The sequence below is a fragment of the Cricetulus griseus genome, chromosome 5 (assembly GCF_003668045.3).
Source record: "Cricetulus griseus strain 17A/GY chromosome 5, alternate assembly CriGri-PICRH-1.0, whole genome shotgun sequence".
NCBI lineage: Eukaryota > Metazoa > Chordata > Mammalia > Rodentia > Cricetidae > Cricetulus > Cricetulus griseus.
The window spans coordinates 95,846,239-95,871,139 of record NC_048598.1 but is presented as its reverse complement, the minus strand read 5'-3'; the positions used below and the strand labels follow the sequence as shown (position 1 = coordinate 95,871,139).

General features: G+C 41.1%; 1 protein-coding gene and 1 long non-coding RNA gene across 3 annotated transcripts; one reads left to right on the top strand and one right to left on the bottom strand.

The window, feature by feature from the left end:
* Nucleotides 1-424: 424 nt before the first annotated feature.
* On the bottom strand, nucleotides 425-5,656 carry LOC113835841. The gene is made up of 3 exons (XR_003485591.2): nucleotides 5,533-5,656; nucleotides 3,457-3,557; nucleotides 425-3,033 (listed from the first exon to the last, which is right to left on the bottom strand). It is a non-coding gene; the product is annotated as an uncharacterized LOC113835841 (long non-coding RNA).
* Nucleotides 5,606-22,738, top strand: LOC100759388 (zinc finger protein 665). Of its 2 annotated transcripts, none has more exons than XM_027416775.2 (4): nucleotides 5,606-5,838; nucleotides 14,403-14,523; nucleotides 19,113-19,275; nucleotides 20,325-22,738. In XM_027416775.2, the coding sequence occupies exons 2-4, from the start codon at nucleotides 14,494-14,496 to the stop codon at nucleotides 22,142-22,144; spliced, it is 2,013 nt and encodes a 670-aa protein (XP_027272576.1). In that variant the 5' UTR covers nucleotides 5,606-5,838; nucleotides 14,403-14,493; the 3' UTR covers nucleotides 22,145-22,738. The 2 variants fall into 2 exon arrangements, with proteins under 2 accessions (XP_027272576.1, XP_027272578.1); XM_027416777.2 differs by having other exon boundaries at nucleotides 5,609-5,838; nucleotides 19,113-19,239.
* Nucleotides 22,739-24,901: the final 2,163 nt, after the last annotated feature.

The following is a 24,901-nucleotide window of genomic DNA, read 5'->3' as shown; positions in this document are numbered from 1 at the left end:
CATTTCTATTAATCTAAGTATTTCCACGTGGTCTTATCTTACTGGAGAAGGGTCTGGACCTCTTACTCCTTTGTGGTCTACATGGCAACTGTTTCTGCCTACCTTTCCCAGAATTCTCATCTTCTCCTAGTCCTACTATCTTACTGCCTTATTGGCTAACAGTGTTTTATTCGTTAACCAACAAGAGAAACATATATACACAGAAGGACTTCCCCCAAGGAAAAAGACAATCCCACATTACAGGTTGCCCTTGGAGCCCAGGAAGTTTGTGTTAGAGGGTGCTGTAATAGGCTCGAAAGAAAGCTGGCTAGACTGAACACTTTTTTTTATTTAAATTAGAAACAAGCTTCTTTTACAGGTCAATCTCAGTTCCCTCTCCCTCCCTTCTCCCCTCCCCCCTACCCACTCCCATCCCAACCCCTTTCTGTTCCCCAGGGAGGGTGAGGCCTTCCATGGGGGAATCGTCAATGTCTATCATAATCATTTGGAACAGGGCCTAGACCATAGTCACCAGTGTTAGACTGAACACTCTTGTGTCAGCAAACAAGACAGGCACTTATCTGCCCCAGTTTTCATCCTCCTTTGCTAAGTGATGTCTGTTTGAGCCTCCTCAAAACCTTGTCCCTCTTGAGTTCCCCCAAGTAATCCTCAAGGTTCTGTTCTTCATTTTCCTTTCTTCCGATAGCCCCAATGGAAGACAGGGACAGCTGGACTGGGAGACAGTTGCATGTGTACAGTTGAGTAGCCAGCCGAGATTTGACCTTACGTAGAACATGCTAGTAGAGGGAGTGACTAGGCTCTGGAGATGATAGACAGAATAGAGGCATTGGACTTCCAGATGAGAGATGCTAGAAAGGGTAACTGCCTTGACCTGTTTTTTGGAAATGGGTCATCTTTGGAGGTCATCTGACAAAGAGACTCGGTCCTGTGAGTGGGAAAGAAGAGTCCATAGTAATCCTTTTTTGTACGTGGTGCCTTGGTCACAAACACTTAGCACCAACTCTCGGAGTTTTGGGAGCTCCATGAACAATGTCTCACACTGTCTTCCTTTGTTAGCCTGAGCACAGTTGACCAGGTCTGGTTAAAGATAGGTGTTATGTGTATGTGGAGAAGTATCAGGAATTCCCAGAAGAACTTTTTTCTCCTTTGGAGCTGGGTGGACTGTGAGAAGTGTGCGAGTAGAAGAAGGAAGTGGGAGGAGGGGAGACTGAGGGAGAAAAGGAGGTGGCTGTAGTAATCTGGCCCAGAAGGCAGGCTTTTTCCTAATGGGTAACCAAATGGAAGAGTGTGTGTATTCAAGGTTGCCACTCAGCAGCCTGACCCCTGAAACACGAGAGTTTTGATAAAATGACTGGGAAAGTGGAAAGTTTAAGTTCCTTTCCTCCCAGATCTGAGGTGGTGTTAGAAGGGTGTATTTTAATATTCTTGTGATTAGGGGGATTGTGTTGGCTGTTATGTGATAAACTTTTTGTACACCACAAAGATGTATCTGTGCCTAAGGTGCCTTCTGATTGGTTTAATAAAGAGCTAAATGGCCAATAGCTAGGCAGGAGAGAGTAGTGGGACTTCCAGGGGTAGAGAGGAACTGAGGGTTAAAAATCTATGCATGCAGGAGACACCAGGTAGACAAAGAGGGATTTGGACATCCAGAATAGAAGAGGTAAAAAACCATATGGCAAATTATAGACTAATGGAAACTGGCTAGTTTAAGTTATAAGAGATAGTGGGACAACCAGAAGATATGGTTAAGCTTTCTGTCCAGCCTTTCAAGACCCCTAATAGAGGGAGATAGAGGCTCCAACAGCAGATGGGCAAGGGTACTTCCCTGGTACAGTCTTCCTAGGAGGGCAGAGGGGCTGCAGAGCTGCAACCTTAATTGCTGCTCTCATGACTCTGGTTTTCCGTAGTTTTCCAGATACTGGCTCAAGGACAAAGTGTTTTCTCACTATCAGAGAACACATTAGAACACTGGAGCCCTGGAGGCAGCCTTTTGCCATAAGAGTTCCACCCATATTTTCATTAAGCTGCATCTTCTGAGCTACTGCAAGGAAGTGACTATTGTCGGTTTGAGTTGCAGAGGTAATTGAGATATACAGCCAACACTTGCCCTTTCTGATGGCTTGACTTAGCTAGCCTGCACGAGTCTTTGCTTATACCTTTAACACTTACTACACAAAACTACCAGAAACTGCTCCACCTCAGGAAAAGAATTCCAAACTCTGATGCTATTTCTCTAAGGATAAAGAAAATAGGGCTGAAAGCCCAGGCCATTGGGACCACTTTGTTCCCAGAACAATTTTGGTACTTCGAAATGTCATCATTTGTTCTTATTACAATAAACTGCAACAGTGACATGAATTTTGGCTGGCTGAAGGGGACTCAAAGGGCTGCATTCTGAGTTCAAAACAGAGGCCAAGTGCTTTTCTCATGATCTTCCAATACAACCCAGGAAAAGCTCACAGCTTCCTGAGTGTTACTTTACAAGGAGAGCAGGACTACATGAAAAGGCATCTTCTCTATTTTGCATAGTTTTATTTTCAGAAAAAAATAAACAAAACAAAACAAAGGAAAAGGGGCTGGAGATGTGGCTCTGTTAAGAGCACTGGCTGGTCTTCCAGAGGACCCAGGTTCAATTCCCAGTACCCACATGGTAGCTAAAACAACTGTCTGTAACTCACACCAATGCACATGAAATAAAATAAAAAAGAACAACAGAAACAAACTAAAAATTCCACAAATAAATAAACCCCCCAGAATACACAACTCTGCTATTGTATAGAGGCGTTTTCCTGCCCTACGGCACAAGAACAGGATTCAAGAGATCCACTAAACTTAATAAAGGAACATAGGCTTTAAAGACAGTCATGGCTGCTGGGGTACCCACAAGAAAACTCATAAAAAAGGTATGATCTACCACGGAGGTCTCCAATCCAATTTTTCCATGTGAGAAGCACCCTCATCACCTTCAAGTGTGTGGTAAGGTTTCATTAGGAACAGCCACACATGACTCCTCTGTTGTCAATTTATCTTCATCTGAAAATAAAGACATGAGTTTTGAGGCAGATGTCACTAAGTCTGTCTAAGGGCCCAGCCAGTTCCATAACTTGCCACCTATAGCTCAAAAGCCTCTTAAAAGCCCAGGCCTTGTTTGGTCATGCAGTAAAAGTTCTTGCTGAGCAAGTATAAGAATCAAGGTTTCAATTTCAGGAAGCTAATTGTCCAAGTTCTCTTCTGCCTTCCACATGTACTCATTCTAAGAACTCCCCATATAAACTGGTCAACCACATTTTGACACATTTGCTAGCTGAAAACAGTAATGAACTGAGAACAGTGTGGAGGAAGGAACACACACCAGGAGAGCCTCCATCAGCACATTTGTGCCAACATTAGAAATGGTTCACATTATATCTGAGGTCAGCCTTGGTCATGTCAATGACTGTGTCCATTAGGGCTCACCTGTATTCCTGAGGGCTGGGGATGGTGTCATTTTTCATCTCTTTACTGCTGTCCAACTTAAGAGGGCCTCTCACACTCACATAAACAATCTTTTCCAAGGCCTGTATACACATATACACAATCACTTTATTCAATGTGTCCAAACAGTCCCTTTTAAAATTGTGGCATAGTTTTGGAATCAAATGCTAGATTATTCTTCCCAATCAATTTCACTAAATGCCTCACAACACTTCAATTCTCCCACTTCTATAGAGCTTTAACAATACAGCACTCAGAACACTCAGATGTGAAGTATTAGACATCAACCCCCAAAGGAAAATTTCCCTCTTTGAAGAGCAAGTTTTGATGATGAGGGGCATAAGCCAAACCATTTCTGCTTTAAGGAAAAGGCCTCCACCTCTTCCCCTCTGGCATCTAAGACTAGAATGATTAGATTAGTACCATGGACCATGATGGCTGCACATTTTAAAATCCAAGAGTTCACCTGTTTCAATTAAGTAGTTATTCAGAGGCACAGGTAAAACTGCTTTAAACTCCCAAGAGCTAAGAACTGCCATTTCAGAAAGGACCTTGAAGCTATGGTGAGAAAGTGAAACAAAAGTGGGAAATATTCAAAGGATGGGTTATCCAGTCAACGGAGGCTCAGACTTTCTGAACTGTATATTGGAGCTCAGCTGCGTGGCTCAAAACCTCAACACCTGCCGATATATCTTGTAAAATATCCAGAATTATAGTTAACTAGATTAAGAAACACACAACTGTACTACATATAGACGGGTAATTTGTTAACTAGACCTTTTTCATCATTTGGTCAAAGAACAAACTTGAAGAGAAACAGAAGCCATTTCTCTGTGCTGCTCCCCAAAGACATAAGTGGACGAAACAGTTGTGCAGTGCCACCCAGCAGGACAGGAGACCACCCCCCCTCCTCCTACCCTTCCCCCCCTCCCCCCCCTCAGGACACAGGTGAGGAGGTGATCAGGGGGCAACTAAATCAGGACAAAGAGCCAATGTGGTAAAAACTCCACCATGATTGCTCACTGTGAAGATTCCCTTAGGCCCTAAACACAAGTAAAATATTTGCTCAAGCTGCCCAGCAGAGCATGCATAAGAGGGAAACACAAGGGAGTAGTAAGTGTCACACAATACACCTTTCTACTAACCAGTATCTAGTCGCTGCTGTGGGGACCAGAAACTTCCATAACTAAGCTCTTGAGAGAGGAGGAACCTATGAATGAATCTTCCTGTTCCCTCCCCTTTCCCATACCTCCTCCTCCTTCACTGGGAGCACAGAATAGACAGAAAACTAGGTGGGCTCAAATGTCCCTGTTAACCCCGGGATCCCTCCCCCAAAACAAGCACCATGGGAAAAGGCGTCCATGACAGGTGGCAGGGCCAGCGTTGTTCATACATGTTGAATCATGCATGGAGCAGACCGCCAGTGAGCAGATGCTCTCCACCTAGCAGATGAGGTCTAGAAGGGCAGGGCAAACGAGGCTGTGTGTGGTGTAGGTGGCTCCACCCAGCGGCGGCAACCACCTGGACAAACCAAGTTGATGCTGCCTGGGGAGCTGCTAATCTAGTCCCTTCAGGGAGACTTAGGGCGGGTTAGAGCTGCGGGAGTCAGGAACAGCTGGAGACTTTCCGGACACATCACTTTACAGGGCGCTTGGCTGATGGGAGCCTTTGAGACAATATAGGATCATGGGGAGCTGTCAGGGGCAGGCTGACTTGGCTTTACCTTGACAGTAGGTCAGAGCGGGGTGTCTGCGATAGACCACACACACACACACACACACACACACACACACACACACACACACACACACACTGACCTGCATTGGGAGTGACCGCAGGGAGCGCTCTATTTTACCTTGACAGTAGGTCAGAGCCGGGCGTCCGTGACAGACCACACACACACACACACACACACACACACACACACACACACACACACACACACACACAGGCTGACTTGGCTTTCCCTTGACAGTAGGTCAGGTCAGAGCGGGGTGTCTGCGATAGACCACACACACACACACACACACACACACACACACACGCACACACACTGACCTGCATTGGGAGGGACCGCAGGGAGCGCTCTCACACGCATCACAGAACCTCCATCTTGACTGGGAGTCACAACTCTGGTCCCTCCCTCCGATTGCCCTGAATTAAAGGAGCGGCATCAAGCTGGCCAACTGCTGCTGCCCGCCCCCGTGACGTTGGACGTCCCGGTCGCACGTTGCGGTGGGGCGGGGAGCAACGGAAACCTGTGTGTGAGCTGCAAGGTTTTGACTGTCTGCCTGTGGAGGAAGTAACCGTAATTGCGCTACTGCGATTTCTTCAAACACTGTGGTGACAGGGCCTGGTGCCAAGGTAAGGGAGAACCTCAGCCTCAGCCGTTTCCTGCCCAAGGATGTGGGAGTACACCCAGGAGCTAGGAGTGGTGCTGGATATTTTGGCTGAGTTCATTCTAGAGGCTGAGGACAGTGTCAGTGGGGGAGGGGAATTTAACAGTGAGGACGAGTGACGACAGACCCAGAGCTGCCTCCCTCTCCAGTGCTGTAAATGAGAAAGACCGACTGGGATGTAGATCAGTTAGCATAGTGCTTGCCTAGCATGCTGAGAGCTCTAGATTCGATCCATACATCACATCCTTAAGTGATGAAGGCTGGAGGAACAGTTAGTTAAAGGTAATTTTTTTTTTTTTTTTTTTCGAGACAAGGTTTCTCTGTGTAGCTTTGGAGCCTATTCTGGCACTCGCTCTGGAGACCAGGCTGGCCTCGAACTCACAGAGATCCTCCTGCCTCTGCCTCCCGAGTGCTGGGATTACAGGCCTGCGCCACCAACGCCCGGCTTAAAGGTCATCTTCAGGTACATCTTAAAAAAAAAAAGGAGCAGGAAAAACAAACAAACAAACAACCAGTCTTTATCTGGTTCTAGGCCACAGTCTAGATGTCTTGACTCCAGGCCTGTCCCTTCTCTGTGATCCTAGAAGGGGGTAACATCAGCCCCTCTCAAGAAAAAAGTTCCCATTCACTCCCTTCTTCCTGAAGAAGACCCCCCCCCAATGGGGGCTTCCTCCAGGACCCTAGGTTAGGCACAAACCACACCCAAACACCTGTTTCCACAGAGAGATCCCCTGTTAAGCAGTGGCTGCTTTCTGACTGAGGCAGAAAAACAACAGCAAATGACCTTGCAGGTGTAATTTTAGGAGTTAAAAATTGGGAGGTCTGTGTTAGAATGGGCTAGGATGGCAACACATTTGAGGGGCTTTTGACTGGGGGACCTCAGCAGTCAGCCTCAGGAGGACAAAGTGACAAGTAAGGAAATAGATCTAGCTTCAGGAGTGTAATCTAATGGTGTTTAGCTAGGCAGAGTGGGGAGGGGAGAAGGGCAAGACTGCCAGGGCCACATGGTCCTGTGGGCTAGTGTGGCTTCACCCAGGTCCACACTAGGGTCATGTCCAAGTCCTAGACCCAGGGAGCCAGCCTTCAACCTGTCCAAAAGATTAGGCCACGGGAAGACACAGGGAACTGTGGAGAAGGAAGTGTTTGATTAGAGGACCTATGAAGCCGCCTGGTTTATGTCAATATAGAAAAGCCAGTAAAATGACAAGGAATGGAGACATGGAAAACAGGCACAGACAAAGGAGGGAGAGTGAACATCAGATCACATGATACAGCAGTCAGGCCTGAAGCTTCCACCCCATCCTTGGAATAGGCAGGTGGACAGATCTCTCTCAGCCGAGGAGCCTCTTGTTTTAGGTTTAAGCAGGCATCAGTCAGAGCTGTGACTGTCCCCACTTGCCATTCTGACCCCTCAATCCCAAGTTCATCTTCAGAGGCTTCCTTGCTGGACCCTGGATGTGGGGATCCAGCAGAAGTCAGCTAAAAATCAAACCTCTGGACCCCTGCTCACTGAGGAGGCAGGAAGGCAATGCAGTCCTTCTCTTCCCATAGAGTCACACAACCATATAGCTCCCAGAGCCAGGCCTAGAAAGAAAAAGAAGGCTATGATCATCCCCACTGTTTCTGCTTCAGCAGGTTTGGCTTTCCTAAAAGAAGGAAGGCAGGGTGATATTAGGAAAATCAAGGCTAGCCTTGCCTTCCCGTATCATAGTAATTTCCAAGCCCCAGCCTACTTCTTGAGGGATTGTTTCTTGTGACTATCATCCACTCTACCTCAGTCCGTTCCTACAACTCAATATAAACTCACCTGGAGTCCCTTATTTTCACTGCCCTTTCCCCACAACCTCCCACCCTAGGCATTCTTGCCTCCACCAGCAGTATGCAACTTGGACACTGTGGGCTCTCATATTGCTATCTCTCAATAGACTGAGGGACACTCCTTCGTCTCTTACTTAATTCCTGCCTGAAGTCACAAGTCCCTTATGGCCTTACTCACTTGGGCCCTAAGCACATGCAGAGGCTGGCAAGGTATTGGAATAATCAAAGAGGGACATGATGAAAAAAAAAAAAAAAAGAGGGACATGATGATAATTAACCGGGTGTCATATGTAAAGACAAAAGACCGCTAGTCACTCTCCTACATTGCATAGTAACAGCACGGGAAGAAACAAGCCTGGCAACCAGTGAAATACGCAGCCAGCAGCTATCCCTATCAGGCTATAAGGAATAGGAAGGGCTTCAGCACAGGTTAGTCTTCAGGGACCCTTGAGACTAGGAAAATACTTGTAGGACTGGTTGCCTTTCAGGTTGCTGATAGCCAGGGGTGCAGTGATGGTACCTGTGAGATACTTAATTCTTTTTCTTTGAGACAAATTCCCATGTATCCCAGGCTGGCCTCAAACTCACTATGTAGCCTGGATTGACCTTGAACTTCTGATCTTCCTCTTTTATAACCCATTGATGGGATACAACTTTATTTTTTTATAATTTATAATTTTAAGTTCTAGTTAGGGAACAAGCTTGTTTCAAGTCCCTTCTCCCTCTCCCTCTCCCTCCCCTCACCCCCAACCCTCCTCCCCCACCCCCAGCCCACCCCCACCCCATCCACCCACCACTCCCCAGGCAGGGTAGGGCCCTCAACGGGGGCTCTGCAAAGTCCACCAAATCTTCCTGTGCTGGTCCTGGGCCTTCCCCATGTGTCCAGGGCCAGAGTGTAACCCTTCATGTGGGATGGGCTCTCAAAGTCCCTTCTTGCACCAGGGAAAAATACTAATCCACCACCAGAGGCTCCCTGGAGTGCAGAGGCCTCCTTATTGACATCCATGTTCAGGGGTCTGGATCAGTCTTGTACTAGCCTCCCTGACAGCATCTGGGGTCCATGTGCTCTCCCTTGTTCAGGTCAACTGTTCCTGTGGGTTTCTCCAACCTGGTACAGACCCCTTCGCTCTTCATTCCTCCCTCTCTTCAACTAAATTCCCGATTTCAGATCAGTGTATATCTGTGGATGTCTGGGTGAGGGCTCTAGGATGGCATAAAGAGAAGTCATCAATCTCATTTTAGGGGAAGGGCTTTTAGGTTATCCTCTCCACCATTTCCTGGGTTGTCAGATCGTGTCATCCTTGTAGGTCTCTGGAGATCTCCCTGGTTCCAGATCTCTTCTTGGACCTATAGTGGCTCCCTCTGATATGGTATATCTCATCCTGCTCTCCTCTATTCTTCCCCCAACTCAATATTTCTGCCCCTCCATTTCCTCTCCTCTACTCCTCTTCTCTTGCTCTTATTGTAGCAGCTCCTTCCCCCTACCCTCATGCTCCCAATTAGTTCAGGAGTTCATACTACTTCCATTCCTGGGGACCATTTATCCCTTAGAGTCCTTCATGTTTCCTAGTTTCTTTGGTGAAGAGCATTATAGGCTGGTAATCCTTTGCTCCGTGTCTAAAATTCATATATCAGTGAGTACATACCATGTTTGTCTTTTTGTGACTGGATTACCTCACTCAGGATGGTTTCTTCTAGTTCCATCCATTTGCCTGCGAATTTCAAGATTCCATTGCTTTTTTCTGCTGAGTAGTACTCCACTGTATAAATGTACCACATTTTCTCAATCCATTCTTCAGTTGAGGGGCATTTAGGTTGCTTCCAGGTTCTGGCTATTACAAATAATGCTGCTATGAACATGGTTGAACATATGTCCTTGTTGTATGAACATGCACTATTTGGGCATATACCCAAGAGAGGAATGGCTGGGTCTTGAGGTAGACTGATTCCCATTTTTCTGAGCAACCACCCTACTGATTTCCAGAGTGGTCTTACAAGTTCGCACTCCCACCAGCAATGGAGGAGTGTTCCTTTTTCTCCACATCCTCTCCAGCATAGATTGTCATTGGTATTTTTGATTTTAGCCATTCTGACAGGCATGAGGTGGTATCTCAGAGTTGTTTTGAGTTTCATTTCTCTGATGGCCAAGGATTTTGAGCACTTTCTTAAGTGTCTTTCAGCCATTTCAGATTCCTCTGTTGAGAATTCCCTATTTAGTTCTGCAACCCACTTTTTAATTTCATTGTTTGGTGTTTTGGTGGCTAGCTTCTTGAGCTCCTTATATATTTTGGAAATCAGTCCTCTGTCAGATGTGGGATCGGTGAAGATCTTTTCCCATTCTGTGGGTGGTCATTTTGTTCTACTGACTGTTTCCTTTGCCTTGCAGAAGCTTCTCAGTTTCAGGAGGTCCCATTTATTAATTGCAGACCTCAGTGTCTGTGCTACTGGTGTAATGTTCAGGAAGCAGTCTCCTGTGCCAATTTGTTCAAGGGTAATTCCCACTTTCCCTTCTAGAAGATTCAGTGTGGCTGGATTTATGGATAGATCTTTGATCCATTTGCACTTAAGTTTTGTACATGGTGACAGGTATGGATCTATCTGCAATTTTCTGCATGTACGAATCCAATTGTACCAGCCCCATTTGTTGAAGATGCTATCTTTTTTCCATTGTATAGATTTAGCACCTTTGTAAAAAATAAGGTATTCATAGGTGCGTGGGTCAATATCAGGGTTTTCAATTCGATTCCATTGGTCTATCTGTCTATTTTTGATGACTGCTTCTATTTCATTATTAGGGGTTATAGGTCTATTTAAAATTATCTGTTCATGATTTAATTTTTGTATGTGAGACCTATCCAGAAAGCTGTCCATTTATTTTAATTTTTCCAATTTTGTGGAGTAGAGGTTTTTGAAGTATGACCTGATGATCCTCTGGATTTCCTCAATGTCTGTTGTTATGTCCTGCTTTTCATTTCTCAATTTGTTAATTTGCATGTTCTCTCTCTGCCTTTTGGCTAGTTTGGCTAAAGATTTGTCTATCATGTTGATTTTCTTGAAGAACCAACTCTTTGTTTCATTGATTCTTTGTATTGTTTTCTTTTTTTATTTTATTAATTTTCAGCCTTCAGTTTGATTATATACTGGCCTCTACTCCTCATGGGTGAGCTGCTTCTTTTTGTTTTAGAGCTTTCAGGTGTTCTGTCCAGTCACTAGTGTGGGAATTCTTCAGGTTCTTTATGTAGGCACTTAGCGCTATGAACTTTCCTCTTAGCACTGCTTTCAAAGTGTCCTATAAGTTTGGGTATGTTGTGTCTTCATTTTCATTGAATTCTAGTTAGTCTTTAATTTCTTTCTTCCTTTACCCAGGAGTGATGCAACTGAGCATTGCTCAATTTCCATGAGTTTGTAGGATTTCTACAATTTGTGTTGTTGAATTTAACTTTAAACCATTGTGATCCGATAATATACAGGGCTTATTCTAATTTTTTTGTATTTGTTGAGGTTTGCTTTGTTGCCGAGTATGTGGTCGATTTTAGAGAGCATTCCATGAGGTGCTGAGAATAAGGCTTATTCTTATATGTTTGGATGGAATGTTCTGTCAATGTCTGCTAAACCCAATTGAGTCATAACTTCTGTTAGTTCCTTTATTTCTCTGTTAAGTTTCTGTCCAGTAGTCTTGTTCAGTGATGAGAGTGGGTGTTGAAGTCTCCCACTGTTAGTGTGTGGCGGTTTTATGTGTGATTTAAATTTTAGTACTGTTTCTTTTACAAATGTGGGTGCCTTTGCATTTAGGACATAGATGTTCAGAATTGAGACTTCATCTTGATGGATTTTCTTCTGTGACAAATATGAAATAACTTTCTTCATGTCTTTGGATTAATTTTAGTTTGAAGTCTGATTTGTTAGATAGTAGGATAACTACAACAGCTTGTTTCTTAGGTCCGTTTGATTGGAAAATCTTTTCCCAATCCTTTACTCTGAGGTAATGTCTGTATGTGGAGTTGAGGTGTTTTTTTATATGCAGCAAAAGGATGGAGTCTGCCTTTGTATCCATTCCGTTAGCCTGTGTCTATTTCTAGACAAATTGAGATGGTTGGTATTAATGACCATTGATAGTGAATTCCTGTTATTTTTGGATTTGTTGTTGATAGTGGTATTGTGTGTGTGTTTCCCTTCTTTGGGTTTTGGTAATGTTGTATTATCTATTGCCTATGTTTTTGTGGGTGTAGCTAACTTCCTCAGGTTGGAGTTTTCCTTCCAGTACTTTCTGTAGGGCTGGATTTGTAGATATTTATTGCTTTGCTTAAATCTGGTTTTATCATCAAAGATTTTTTTACATCTATAGTGATTTAAAGCTTTGCTGGGTATCATAGTTTGGTCTGGCATCCATGGTCTTTTAGTGTTTGTAGAACATCCATCCAGGATCTTCTGGCTTTCAGAGTTTCCATTGAGAAGTCAGGTATAATTCTGATAGGTCTGCTTTTATATGTTACTTGGCCTTTTTTCTTAATATTACTTCATTATTCTGTATGATTGGTGTTTTGATGATGATGATGATGATGATGATGATGATGATGATGATGACGATGATGATGATTATGTGTCGAGGGAACTATTTTTTTCCATCCAGTCTATTTGGTGTTCTGTAAGCTTTTTGTACTTTCATAGGCATATCCTTTTTTAGGTTGCAAAAGCTTTGTTCTCTGATTTTGTTGAATATGTTTTCTGTGCATTTGACTGGGCTTCTTCACCTTCTTCTATACTTATTATTCTTAGTGTTGGTCTTTTCATGATGTCCCAAATTTTTGGGTATTTTGTGTTAAGAATTTATTGAATTTAACATTTTCTTTGATTAATGCATCTATTTCCTCTGTTGTGTCTTCAACACATGTGATTCTGTTGTATTCTGTTGGTTATGCTTGCATCTGTAGTTCCTGATCATGTACCCAGATTTTCCATTTCTAGCGTTACCTCAGTTTGTGTTTCCATTATTGCCCTCTATTTCAGTTTTCAAGTTTTAAATTGTTTAAACTGTTTCCTTCACCTGTTTTTTTTTTTTTTTTCTTGGCTTTCCTTGCTTTCTAGAAGGATGTGTTGATTTCTTCAATTTTTTTGTATGTCTTTTCCTCCATTTATTCCACTTTTTGTTGTCTTTCTTCCATTTCTTTAAGGGAGTTTTTCATTTCCTCTTTAAGGGCTTCAGTTATAATCATAAAGTTATTTTTAGGTAGTTTTTTTTTCTGCGTCATCTGCGTTGGAATGTTCAGATCTTGCTGGTGTAGAACCCCAGTCTCTGGTGGTGTCATATTACTCTTTATGTTGTTGAGTGTGTTCTTACTCTACCCACCTCTTCCTCCACTGGGCGCAGGTGGGGCCTATGATTCAGGGGGTCTGTCTTCTTCCAGTTGGTGTAGGTGGGGCTTTTGGCTTGAGTGTTTGCTCTTCCTCTCCCTGTGGAGGCAGGGCCAAGGCTATGATGGTAGCAGATGTGGTGCTGGGTTGTTTGGGGTTGGGGAGGCTGACCCTAGGTCTCTTGAGCTTCAGTGGGCAGGGGATGGGAGAGCAATGTTCCCAGGGCTATTAGCCCTAGAGGTTAGAGGCCTCTAGCTAGGGATCCAGGCACTCACCTCTCCCAGTGGGAATGGGGCCAAGGCCCCAAAGGAGGCAGATACAGTATGGGGTGGTTTGCAGTATAGGGAGGCTGCCCCCCAGGTCTCTGAGCTTTCTGTGGGTGGTGATGGGGCATGCAACATGCATTCTCTGGACAATTAGGACCTTGTGTTTTGTAGTTTTCAATAGTACTTAAAGCACTTGACCATTTGGTTTGCTTCCCTTGATGACTATTGTAAATTCTTTGTGATATCACATCATTACAAAGGTGTTTGATGTCTTTCTGTATTACCAGTATCTCCTTTCCATATCTCTTTTTTTCTGTTCAAATTTCTCTAGGTCACTCCTGTTGCTCTGGATGATATAAGACCTGAGTGCAAGTGCATCTTCCTTTCCTTGCTGTTTCTTCTAATGTTTTTTGTCTATGTTCTGTACTGTTGGACTAGGTGTGATATGGGGACTCTTTAGTATATTGAGCTGTGTTCCTTATCTTTCTAGATCCATTAGGAGTTTATCACAAAATCTTGCTGAGCTGTGTCTTAAATTTCCATTTTTACAAAGATTTTCATCATCACTTGTCTCTATTTACTTTGTGTATTTTTTCTTTGTTGTATATTTTAAAACATATTCTGGTTGGTTAAATTGCTGGAAGTATTTTTCTTCCCTCTCATTGGAAATAGTGGGTTTTGGTTTGATGTGTTAGACGTGGTTCATTACTCCCTAGCTCCCCTCTCTTCAATAATTCTTCATGTAAAATATCCTGCTTTCTGTATTCTCATGGATAATTTCTGTCTGAGATTTCTAGGTATACTGTGCCTCTAAGCATGCTCTGCTCTGCTGCTTGATTGAATGACCTCTGTTATTTCATAATACTCTTCAACCGTACTTCCTTCTCCATGATGTTTTAGAACCAATGTTTCTTGGTGAAATGAAATGATTGACTATTATTTTCTCAGCACACTAAATATATTCCTATCCATGTTGTACCTCCTCTACCCTCCACCCCCAGAGAAATGTGAACAAGACCTCTGATATCATAATGGTGTTTGGGACTTTTTATGTGGTTTGTCATTTCACCTAATAGAGTCATATTAATTTTAGGTTTTTGTTTTGACACCTTGATGTGAAATGTCAACAAGAATTCTGGCCTTTGTTCCTGCATCAGAAACTTAGAGAAGAGTTATCAGAGAGAATGGCTGTATCTTCAGTGAATGTGCCCCAGGTCAGTGTCCTTTCAACATTACTTTGAAAATTGTTTTACATTGACATCATTAAAGCTTTTATTTCTCTGCCTCAGGTAATGTCATCTAAAGTATTTATTTCTTACTGTGGTCTTTCTTTTTCTTCCCTAATAACCAAGATATATTTTCATGGATGTGAAACCTTCCATTCTGAAAGAGATTCCATTGTAAATGATGATTCAAGAAATATATTGATGCCTAGATCCTACAAAGGATGTACTTATGTTTTTGTTTTTTTACTTAAGAAGGAAGGCCTCATGTCCTGTATGGGTTATATTTCAGGGATTGTCATATTTGAGAAACAGACCTTTGAAAGTGAATATCCAAATTCATGTAATTTTTTTCTCATATCACTAATACATATATGGAAAATAAGCATTAGAAGAGACTCACTCTCTTGAGTCTGAAATACCATTTCAGCATGATAGTGAGCTCAGATAATGGAAGGAGTATGTTGCTTGCTCTTGTCATGAACCTGATGTATCGGTGAGGAGATGCATATTGCAGTATACTGGTTCCTCTCTTTGGCATTTGGTGTCACACAGTGGTGATCTCCCTTTGCTTTTTGGTTTGTTTTTGTTTTTTGTTTTTTTTTTGTTTTGACTCCTGAAATCTATTTGTCTCAGTTTAGTTTCTACTGATTTCTTTCTTTTGAATCCAGTGTTCAGTGGTAAGTTCTCAATACACTTTCGCTTTGTATTTTATTTTTTTTCAACAGGATACCATTGTGAAAGTACTGCTGACTGACCCCTATCTTACATTATGTAGTCTACATCAGAAAGAATTTTCTAGAGAGTATTGACTTGTTGCTTTGTATAAGCCCTCAATTTTCCAGTGTATATGAGTTTCTCTCCTTAATGACTTTGTTCTCTCCTCTACTTTTGGAAGAAGCAGCTGCCCCAACTAATGTTTTTCCTTTGCCCGAAGCAAATGTATTCTACATGCCTGCACAATGGCAACAAAGCTCTGGCTTTGTCCACAATCATCCATTAGTAGAGTCAGGAAGATTATTCACCTTGCATGTGTGTAGTGAGAATCTAACTTGCTTTCTCTGCAAGAAAGGCATTTGCCTTTTACCATTGAGCCATCTCTCCGGCCCCCAGTTTTTCAATCATGTTGAAGTTTTTTGGAGAAACCAGTTGTCAACCTTGTATCTTTTAATTTTTGAAAATTAAAGGAATCTAAATGATACTTTCTATTCAGGGTAAAATCCTCTTAGATGGTTGAGCTCAGATACTGAGGAAAAGAATAGAGTGAAATTACAAGATTCAAATTTTCAGCTAAGCAATACTCATGAGCATAATATATTCAAAATCAATAAAGAGTTAATGTTATTCTCAAAAGACTTAATATATTCATTGTGGACACAGACCATCTTTTTACTTCATCTGAATTTATTGTCAAACAGGCTCTTTATATAAATTTTTATATCTGTATATAATGAAACCATATGGATTTGTGGTATTGTTATTTAACAGTACTGCTATGTTTACTTTTAGAGAAATTTAAATAATTCTAACATCTAGTTTTGACTTTCCTATTTATCTCACTCTCAAAACATGTCAAAGGATATTTGATTGTATTGTTTGTCTAGTGCTTTGGTTGTAAGAAGTTTTGTTGCACTCCTTATAGTTAAAAAAAAAAAAACACAACTATCTGACTTTTAATTCATCAATAAATTGTGCCTTCCACATTCTGCCTGTTTGTTTTACAATGGGTACATCATTGAACAAACACATCAACATCCCAACTAAGCATGTTAGATAGAATAGAGTTAGGTGATGTCCAGTTGTCAACAAGAATGATCCAGGGTCAATATTATGATTTTGCTCCTTGAAATTTGCCTATCTGAAATGAGATACCTTATTTGATATATCAACATACTGTTGATAGAGGTAAATTCCTGGATCTAGTCTGCAAATGTATTTCCTGAAAGAATAACGTTGGTGAGACTATTGTGCCATTCTGTCTTTACAGACATAGAAAATACAATAAAAGGGTATTCTAGAACGTTTCTTTTTATAATGAACTTTCATTTTTTCTTATGGATATGTGTCTATTTGAATGAATGTATGCATTAATACTGTGTATTCCTTCTGCCTGTAGAGTACAGAAGAGCCTTGGATTCTGTCTTACTTAGGGATTCAAGAGACACCATGACCACAGGGAGTTTAATAAAGAAAGACATTTTGTTGATGGTAGCTTACAATTTCAGTGGCTTAGTCCATTATCACCGTGGTGAGAACATGGTGGCATGCATGCAGGCATGGTGATGGAAAAGGATCTGAGAATTCTACGTCTTTTTCCCCAGGAAACAGAAAGTGAACTGAGTCACTCTGATTATAGCTTGAGCATAAGAGACCTCAAAGTCCACAGCCCCAGTCACACACTGTTGTGGGATAATCCTAATGTGCGTTGTGAATTTATATTTCTCTCATTGGTTAATACAGAAGCTGCTTTGGCAGAATAAGGCCAGGTGGGAAAGACAAACTGAATATACAGAAAGAAGGGTAGAGTCAGGGAGATGGAGCCAGCTGCTGCGGAAGACATGTAGCCACAAAGCTACGTGGCAAAATGTAGACTAATAGAAATGTGTAAGGTGTAAGGGCTAGTTACTAATAAGCCTGAGCTATAGGCTAAACATCTGTAATTGTTATAAGCTTTTGTGTGATTATTCAGGGCAGGTCATTCGGGACAAAAGAAAAGCTCCACCTCTTTTTACAACACACTTCCTCCCAAAAGACCACGCATTCTGCAACTTATCCACACCTCCTAATACTGCCATTCCCTTAGTGGCCATTTTCTTTCAAACAACTATTTCTACTTCCTGCCACCTAAAGGCTTGTAGTCATAGCATAATGCAAAAATGCATTCAGTCCCAATTTCAAAGGGTCCCATAGTTTATAGTCTCGAAATTTATTTAAAAGTCTAAAGTTCAAAGTGTCTTCTGAGATTCATGCAATCTCTTAACTGTAATCTCCTGTAAACTAAAAAAAAAAAACAAAAAACAAAAAAAAACAATCACATACTTCCAATATAAAATGGCACAGAATATACATTAACATCCAGATATGTAGGGAAGGGAGCATAATGAGAAAAGCTGAACCAAATTAAGACTGAAAAGCAACCTGACAAACTTCATCTCCATGTCTGATGTCAAAGCTCTTCATATCTACAATTCTTTTAGCTTTGTTGACTGCAACACATTTCTCTCAGGTCTGTTCCATTCCCTGTTAGCACCTCTTTTGACAGGAATCCAATGATTGTGGCATCTCCAAGCTCTTGCTATTTCAAGTCAATAAAGGATTCACCTTCAAATCTCCATGCAGGGATACCACTGCCACACCTTACCTCACTCAGCCAATTTCCTGAGTCATCAAGGAAGATTCCATAACTCCTTTCTTCTATTCTTGACTCTAAACCCAGAAGCATGTGGGGAAAGCTGCCAGGTTCTTTTCCTTGCTGGGACTGGAACATGGTCCCATTGTTCAATTCCATCTTCACCTGCTTTCTGTGTTTTACTTTGTTTCCTTTACTGTCTAAGCTTGGCTATCCTGTAACTCTCTCTGTAGACCAAAAGGGCCTCAGACTTAAGAGATCTCCTTGCGTCTGTCTCCAGCGTGCAGGGAAATGAGCTGCACCACCATGCCTGACTCTAAACTTATCTTTAATTACTTTTCAAAAGTTGGAAACAGCTCAGTGGGATCTATTCCTGAGGGAATCACACCCTTTATTCCATTTCTTTGTGTTTCCTAGAACCTAGATTTTACTCCATCCCACTCCCTGGTGCTCCTTGCTCCTTAAATCCTGTATTTTGATTTATCCTTGGTCAGCTTGCATCTTCTCTGTCTAAATTCCACTGTTTTTGTTACCCAGAGTAACATGATTCAAATTCCTCCATACAGAAATATGGTCATGCCTATCATAGTAATATTTCTGTCCCTGTCACAGCTGCTGTCCTAGTTATGGTTTCAATTTCTGTGAAGATACTGGAACATAGCAATTTAATTAAAGATCCTTACAGTTTAAATATTTTAATCCATTATCATCATGGAATAAAATATTTTAGCATGTAGGCAGGCAAGGTCATGGAGAAAGGAGCTGTAATTCTAGACCTTCATCTGCAGGCAACAGGAATTGTATTGTCTACCTTACTGAGCACAGCTTGAACAAAGGAGATGTCAAAACCCACACCCACAGTGACACATTTTCTTCTAGATGGCAAAACTAACCCACCAGTGCCACACATCCTAATAATTCCATTGTGTTTGGTGTCATTTTCTTTTATTTTTTTGTCATTTTCTTTTAAATAATCACAAATCCTGTGGCACAGTAATTAGAATCAGTTGCATGATGTCATATCAATGCTGGGATCTTAATGGGTGTCCTCTTGAAGAGCTCTTATCCAATGAACCACTTTTTCACCATCTCTAGAAAACATTTATCTTGGAATAATGGGCATGGGTTATTTATATCAAAAAACAATCTCTATTTTCTTAGGTCTCTTTTTCCTAGGAAAACATTTTTCTCCAGCAGCAGCATAGGATAAATGGATAATTTTTTATTACAGGATCTGTTGACATTCGGGGATGTGGCTGTGGACTTCTCCCAGGAGGAATGGGAATGTCTGGAGTCTGCTTCAAAGGCCTTGTACATTGACGTGATGTTGGAGAATTACCACAATCTAGTTTTTGTTGGTAAGAAGTATCTTCATGAGGAATATCTGCCTCATCGTTAGTATTTGCCTGTTTTTTATTTTTGTAAACTTTGTGAACAATCCAGAGACTACCATATATGGGAGGACTTCTGTTAATAAACATAGCTTTTTCTCCTTTTTTGTTAGACTATTCTTTGTTCTCTGAAAAAGCAACCAATACTAAATATTGTGTGATATGTACAGCCCTTTTATCTGGTATTTAAGGAAAACTTCAATCTTGAAAGAAAGTTGAATAGTCAGAGCAAATAAATTCATCATAGTATACTAGTGTTTAGAATGTATTGATATTAATATCAGATCAAACTTCACTTGCTTCTGAATTTTGAAAAATATAGAGATTTTAAAATAGGGAAATTAGACCTAATGTGCATTTTACTGTTTTTGTTCATTTTATTAATATACTTTAGAGTTGTTGGTCTATATTTATTCCTGGTAGCACAAAGTAGCATTATTTTAATGCTAGCAATAGGAAGGCTGAGGTAAGAGGACATGGTGTATTTCTGGCCAGCCTGGGTTACATAGTGTATTTCATGCTGGTCAGGTATGTATACTGTTTCCCTCTCAAAAATATAAACAGTAAGAAGATAAGAGAAATCATCTACATATGATCCTTCTAAAAGCTCCTTTGTCAAAAATTACTGCTCAATCAAGTATTTCTCATAGCTTCTGCAGGATTTGGAGTTTATATAATAAGAAGGCTACTATCAGTCTTCAGATTTTGATGGAGATTAGATTATTTTGTTTTTGTTGTTGTTGTTGTTTTTGGGTGTGGTAGGGTTTCTCTGTGAAACAGTCCTGGCTATCCTGGAATTCTGTAGTTCCAGGCTGGCCTCCAACTCACAGAGATATGACTCTGTCTGCTTCCCAAGTGTTGGGATTAAAGGTGTGCACTACCACTGCCCTGTGATTAGATTGTGTTTCAGCATGCATTTCACAATAATGAAACACAAAAAGCCTGCCTTTTCTGAGAAATCTGTTTCCAAGTCAAGAACTTAAGGAGAAATCAGTTCTTGAATCTGTAACTTGCATTTATCCCTTTAATCTTTTTTTGTGCTCATTTTCCAGAGAAATATCATATGTATGTGAAAAATATGAAAGTCTTGGATCAAGAATCAAAGCACATTGTCTATCACCCTGTGAATATCCAAGAGAAGTCTTATGAAAATAATGAGATGGGCATAAAGGTGCACAAATTCTCTCATTGTACACCTCATAACACAAGTGATCTTTCAGAGAACTCCAACAAGTATGAATGTGATAACCAGAAGGATACCTCTATTGAATCAACAAACCTAAAGAATCATAAATGTAGAAACACTGGAGAAGAAACGTACAAATATAAAGACTATGGGAAATGGTTAAATTTGTGTTCCAGCATTAGTCAAAGAATTTACCCTAGAAAGGAACTACACAAAAATACAGACTATGATGAATCATTTGACTCTAAACATACACTCATGCTGAAACAGATTTCTGGTGTAGGGAAAATACACCAATGTGGGAAATGTGGGAAGTACTTTAGGGCCTACTCGAGTCTCAGTAGACATCAGAGAACTCATTCTGGAGAGAAATCCTACAAATGTAAAGAATGTTGGATGTGCCCCTTGTATCAAGTTAAAAACCATTATAAAACCCATAATGGAGAGAGACCTTATAAATACAGTGATTATGAAAACTGTTTCATCCAGAAAGACCATCTTAGTACACATCCAAGAATCCAACCAGGAGAGAAACCTTTCAAATCTAGTGACTGTGAGAAATCCTTTGCATATGTCTCCACTCTTGGACAACTTCAGAGAATTCATACAGAAGAGAAACCTTTCAAATCTAACGATTGTGAGAAATCCTTTGCATATGTCTCTACTCTTGGACAACATCAGATAATTAATACAGGAGACAAACCTTACAAATGTAGTGAATGTGAGAAATCCTTTCCATATATCTCAAGTCTTAGAAAGCATAAGAGAAGTCATACAGGAGAGAAACCTTACAGATGTAGTAAATGTGAGAAATCCTTTACACAGGGTTCACACCTGAAACGACATCAGGCCCTTCATACAGGAGAGAACCCTTACAAATCTAGCGATTGTGAGAAATCCTTTCCATATATCTCGAGTCTTAGAAAGCATCAGCAAATTCATACAGGAGAGAAACTTTTCAAATCTAGTGACTGTGAGAAATCCTTTTCGTATGTCTCCACTTTTGGACAACATCAGCAAATTCATACAGGAGAGAAACTTTTCAAATCTAACGATTGTGAGAAATCCATTGTTTATGTCTCCACTCTTGGACAACTTCAGAGAATTCATACAGGAGAGAAACTTTTCAAATCTAGCGATTGTGAGAAATCCTTTGCATATGTCTCCACTCTTGGACAACTTCAGAGAATTCATACAGGAGAGAAACTTTTCAAATCTAACGATTGTGAGAAATCCTTTGCATATGTCTCCACTCTTGGACAACTTCAGAGAATTCATACAGGAGAGAAACTTTTCAAATCTAACGATTGTGAGAAATCCTTTGCATATGTCTCCACTCTTGGACAACATCAAGTAATTAATACAGAAGACAAACCTTACAAATGTAGTGAATGTGAGAAATCCTTTCCATATATCTCAAGTCTTAGAAAGCATAAGCGAAGTCATACAGGAGAGAAACCTTACAGATGTAGTAAATGTGAGAAATCCTTTACACAGGGTTCACACCTAAGACAACATCAGACCCTTCATACAGGAGAGAAACCTTACAAATGTAATGAATGTAATAAACCCTTTACACAGGCTTCACATCTTAGACGGCATCAGATTATCCATACAGGAGAGAAAATTGTGAGTGTAGCAAATGTAGCAAAGTATCTCTCTTCTCTTACTTCTAAGAATACGTGAGAAAAGCCATACTGGGAAGAGAGTTTCCATACTCAACATTGTACATATACTGTATTAAAAACTCTATTATTAGAGATCACTCCACCTCCATACAAGATAAACATTAAGAGCATGAGAAATTTGTGAAAGCCTTTATGTTATGTGCAAATTATACAGAATTTATACTGAGCAAAAATTCTGAAAACATGATTTTCAACAATTTCTTTTTTCAATCTCGATAGCATAAGAATGAAAAATCAAGAAGCCTAAGACTATGCTGTGGTATATAGCAAGGGACATATTGAAGTCAAGAAACAAAGGCATACTAGTTATTAGTAGCTGATGTGTCTCTATTGATAAAGATGGGTTGGTGATCAAAAGCCATGATTAATTTTTTTTGTATCTAATTGTACCCTCAACTACTTGACATGATTCAACAAAGTCTGCTGAACATCTAAAAGTAGAGATGACTGATGGTTTTTCATATATAAAACTATATTTGTGATTCTTTTTAGATCTTATAGGTTACATTTTTAGATAAATAATAAAATGATTGGTCCTTTCTTTGTAAACACAAAATGTCATTTGTCATTAAAAAGAACTGACAGAAAAAGATACCTGGCTTGCTTATGCTTTTTTAATCTTTAGGACAATTTCTTAGATATGAGCTGGGTGGTGGTGGTGCGTGCTGTTAATCCCAGTACTTGAGAGGCAGAGGCAGGTGGATCTCTGAGTTTGAGGCCAGCTTGGTCTGCAGAGAGAGATCCAGGACAGGCCCCAAAGCTATAGAGAAACATCGTCTCATAAAACCAATAAAAAAAAGGTTCTTAGACATGAATGTATTAGGGATTTTGGAAATAATTTGATTTTCACCTGTAATATGTAAAATATTTAATCATGTCAGGGAAGTGAGAATCATGATTTTGCTTCATTTGAAAATGAAGTTTACATTCATTTGAAAAATGTAATGTAACCACATCATAATTTTTATATTGCTTGAAAAATTTTGCTGGGGTAAATAAGCTGTCGGGGAGGGGGGTGGGGGGGAAGGGAAGGAAGACATCAGGAAAAGAGATAAAATGTAAACAGACAAGAAAGAGGTAAGGAAGAAAAAGAAGAGAGACCCTGACATGTTGATGGTGTATGTGTCTGTGTGTTCCTTTTTCACTGGCCCCCCAAAATTAAGTTTTGTTCCCTCAGATACAAAAATCAAGTGTTTTATCAGCCATCTACTCAGTTCTGCTTGCTGCTGCTGACCATAGCCCTGGCAACATCTGCTCATTTTCGGTCTGACAATCGGTAGTTGCCTGTATTCCATTGTTTTGCTGGCAGGAACACATGAAGTTATTTCACATTCGTATAAACATGTCAGGTTATGTATCGTTTTTTCTTTCTTTTTTTATATTCTTTATTTTTCAGTAGTAATATTTTTTTATTAGTTCAAATTAGGAACAAGCTTGTTTCACATGTTGATCCCTTCTCCCTCTCCCTCCCCTCACCCCCATCTCTCCTCCTCACCCCCGACCTACCCTCCACCCCATCCACCCTATCCCCAGGCAGGGTGGTGCCCTCAACCAGGGCTCAACAAAGTCCACCAAATCTTCCTGTGCTGGGCCTGGGCCCTTCCCCATGTGTCCAGGACCAGAGTGTAACCCTTCACATGGGATGGGCTGTCAAAATCCCTTCTTGCACCAGGGAAAAATACTAATCCACTACCAGGGGCTCCCTGGAGTGCAGAGGCCTCCTTATTGACATCCATGTTCAGGGGTCTGGATCAGTCTTGTACTGGCCTCCCAGATAGCATCTGGGGTCGATGTGCTCTCCCTTGTTGAGGCCAAATGTTCCTGTGGGTTTCTCCAACCTGGTACAGACCCCTTCGCTCTTCATTCCTCCCTCTCTTCAACTAAATTCCCGATTTCAGATCAGTGTATATCTGTGGATGTCTGTCTCTGCTTCCATCAGCCACTGGATGAGGGCTCTATGGTTTGCATAAAGAGTAGTCATCAATCTCATTTTAGGGGAAGGGCTTTTAGGTTATCCACTCACCATTGCCTGGATTGTCAGATCGTGTCATCCTTGTAGGTCTCTGGAGATCTCCCTAGTTCCAGATCTCTTCTCGGACCTATAATGGCTCCCTCTGATATGGTATCTCTCATCCTGCTCTCTTTCCTCTATTCTTCCCCCAACTCAATATTTCTGCTCCTCCATTTCCTCTCCTCTACTCCTCTTCTCTTGCTCTTATTGTGGCAACACCCTCTCCCCTACCCTCATGCTCCCATTTAGCTCAGGAGTTCATGCCACTTCCCATTTCTGGGGTCTATTTATCCCTTAGAGTCCTTCATGTTTCCTAGTTTCTTTGACGAAGAGGATTATAGACTGGTAATCCTTTGCTCTATGTCTAAAATTCATATATCAGTGAGTACATACCATGTTTGTCTTTTTGTGACTGGGTTACCTCACTCAGGATGGTTTCTTCTAGTTCCATCCATTTGCCTGTGAATTTCAAGATTCCATTGCTTTTTTCTGCTGAGTAGTACTCCATTGTATAAATGTACCACATTTTCTCAATCCATTCTTCAATATGGATTGAAGCTTCAATCCAAGCTTCCAGGTTCTGGCTATTACAAACAATGCTGCTATGAACATGGTTGAACATATGTCCTTGTTGTATGAACATGCACTATTTGGGCATATACCCAAGAGAGGAATGGCTGGATCTTGAGGTAGATTGATTCCCATTTTTCTGAGCAACCGCCATACTGATTTCCAGAGTGGTCT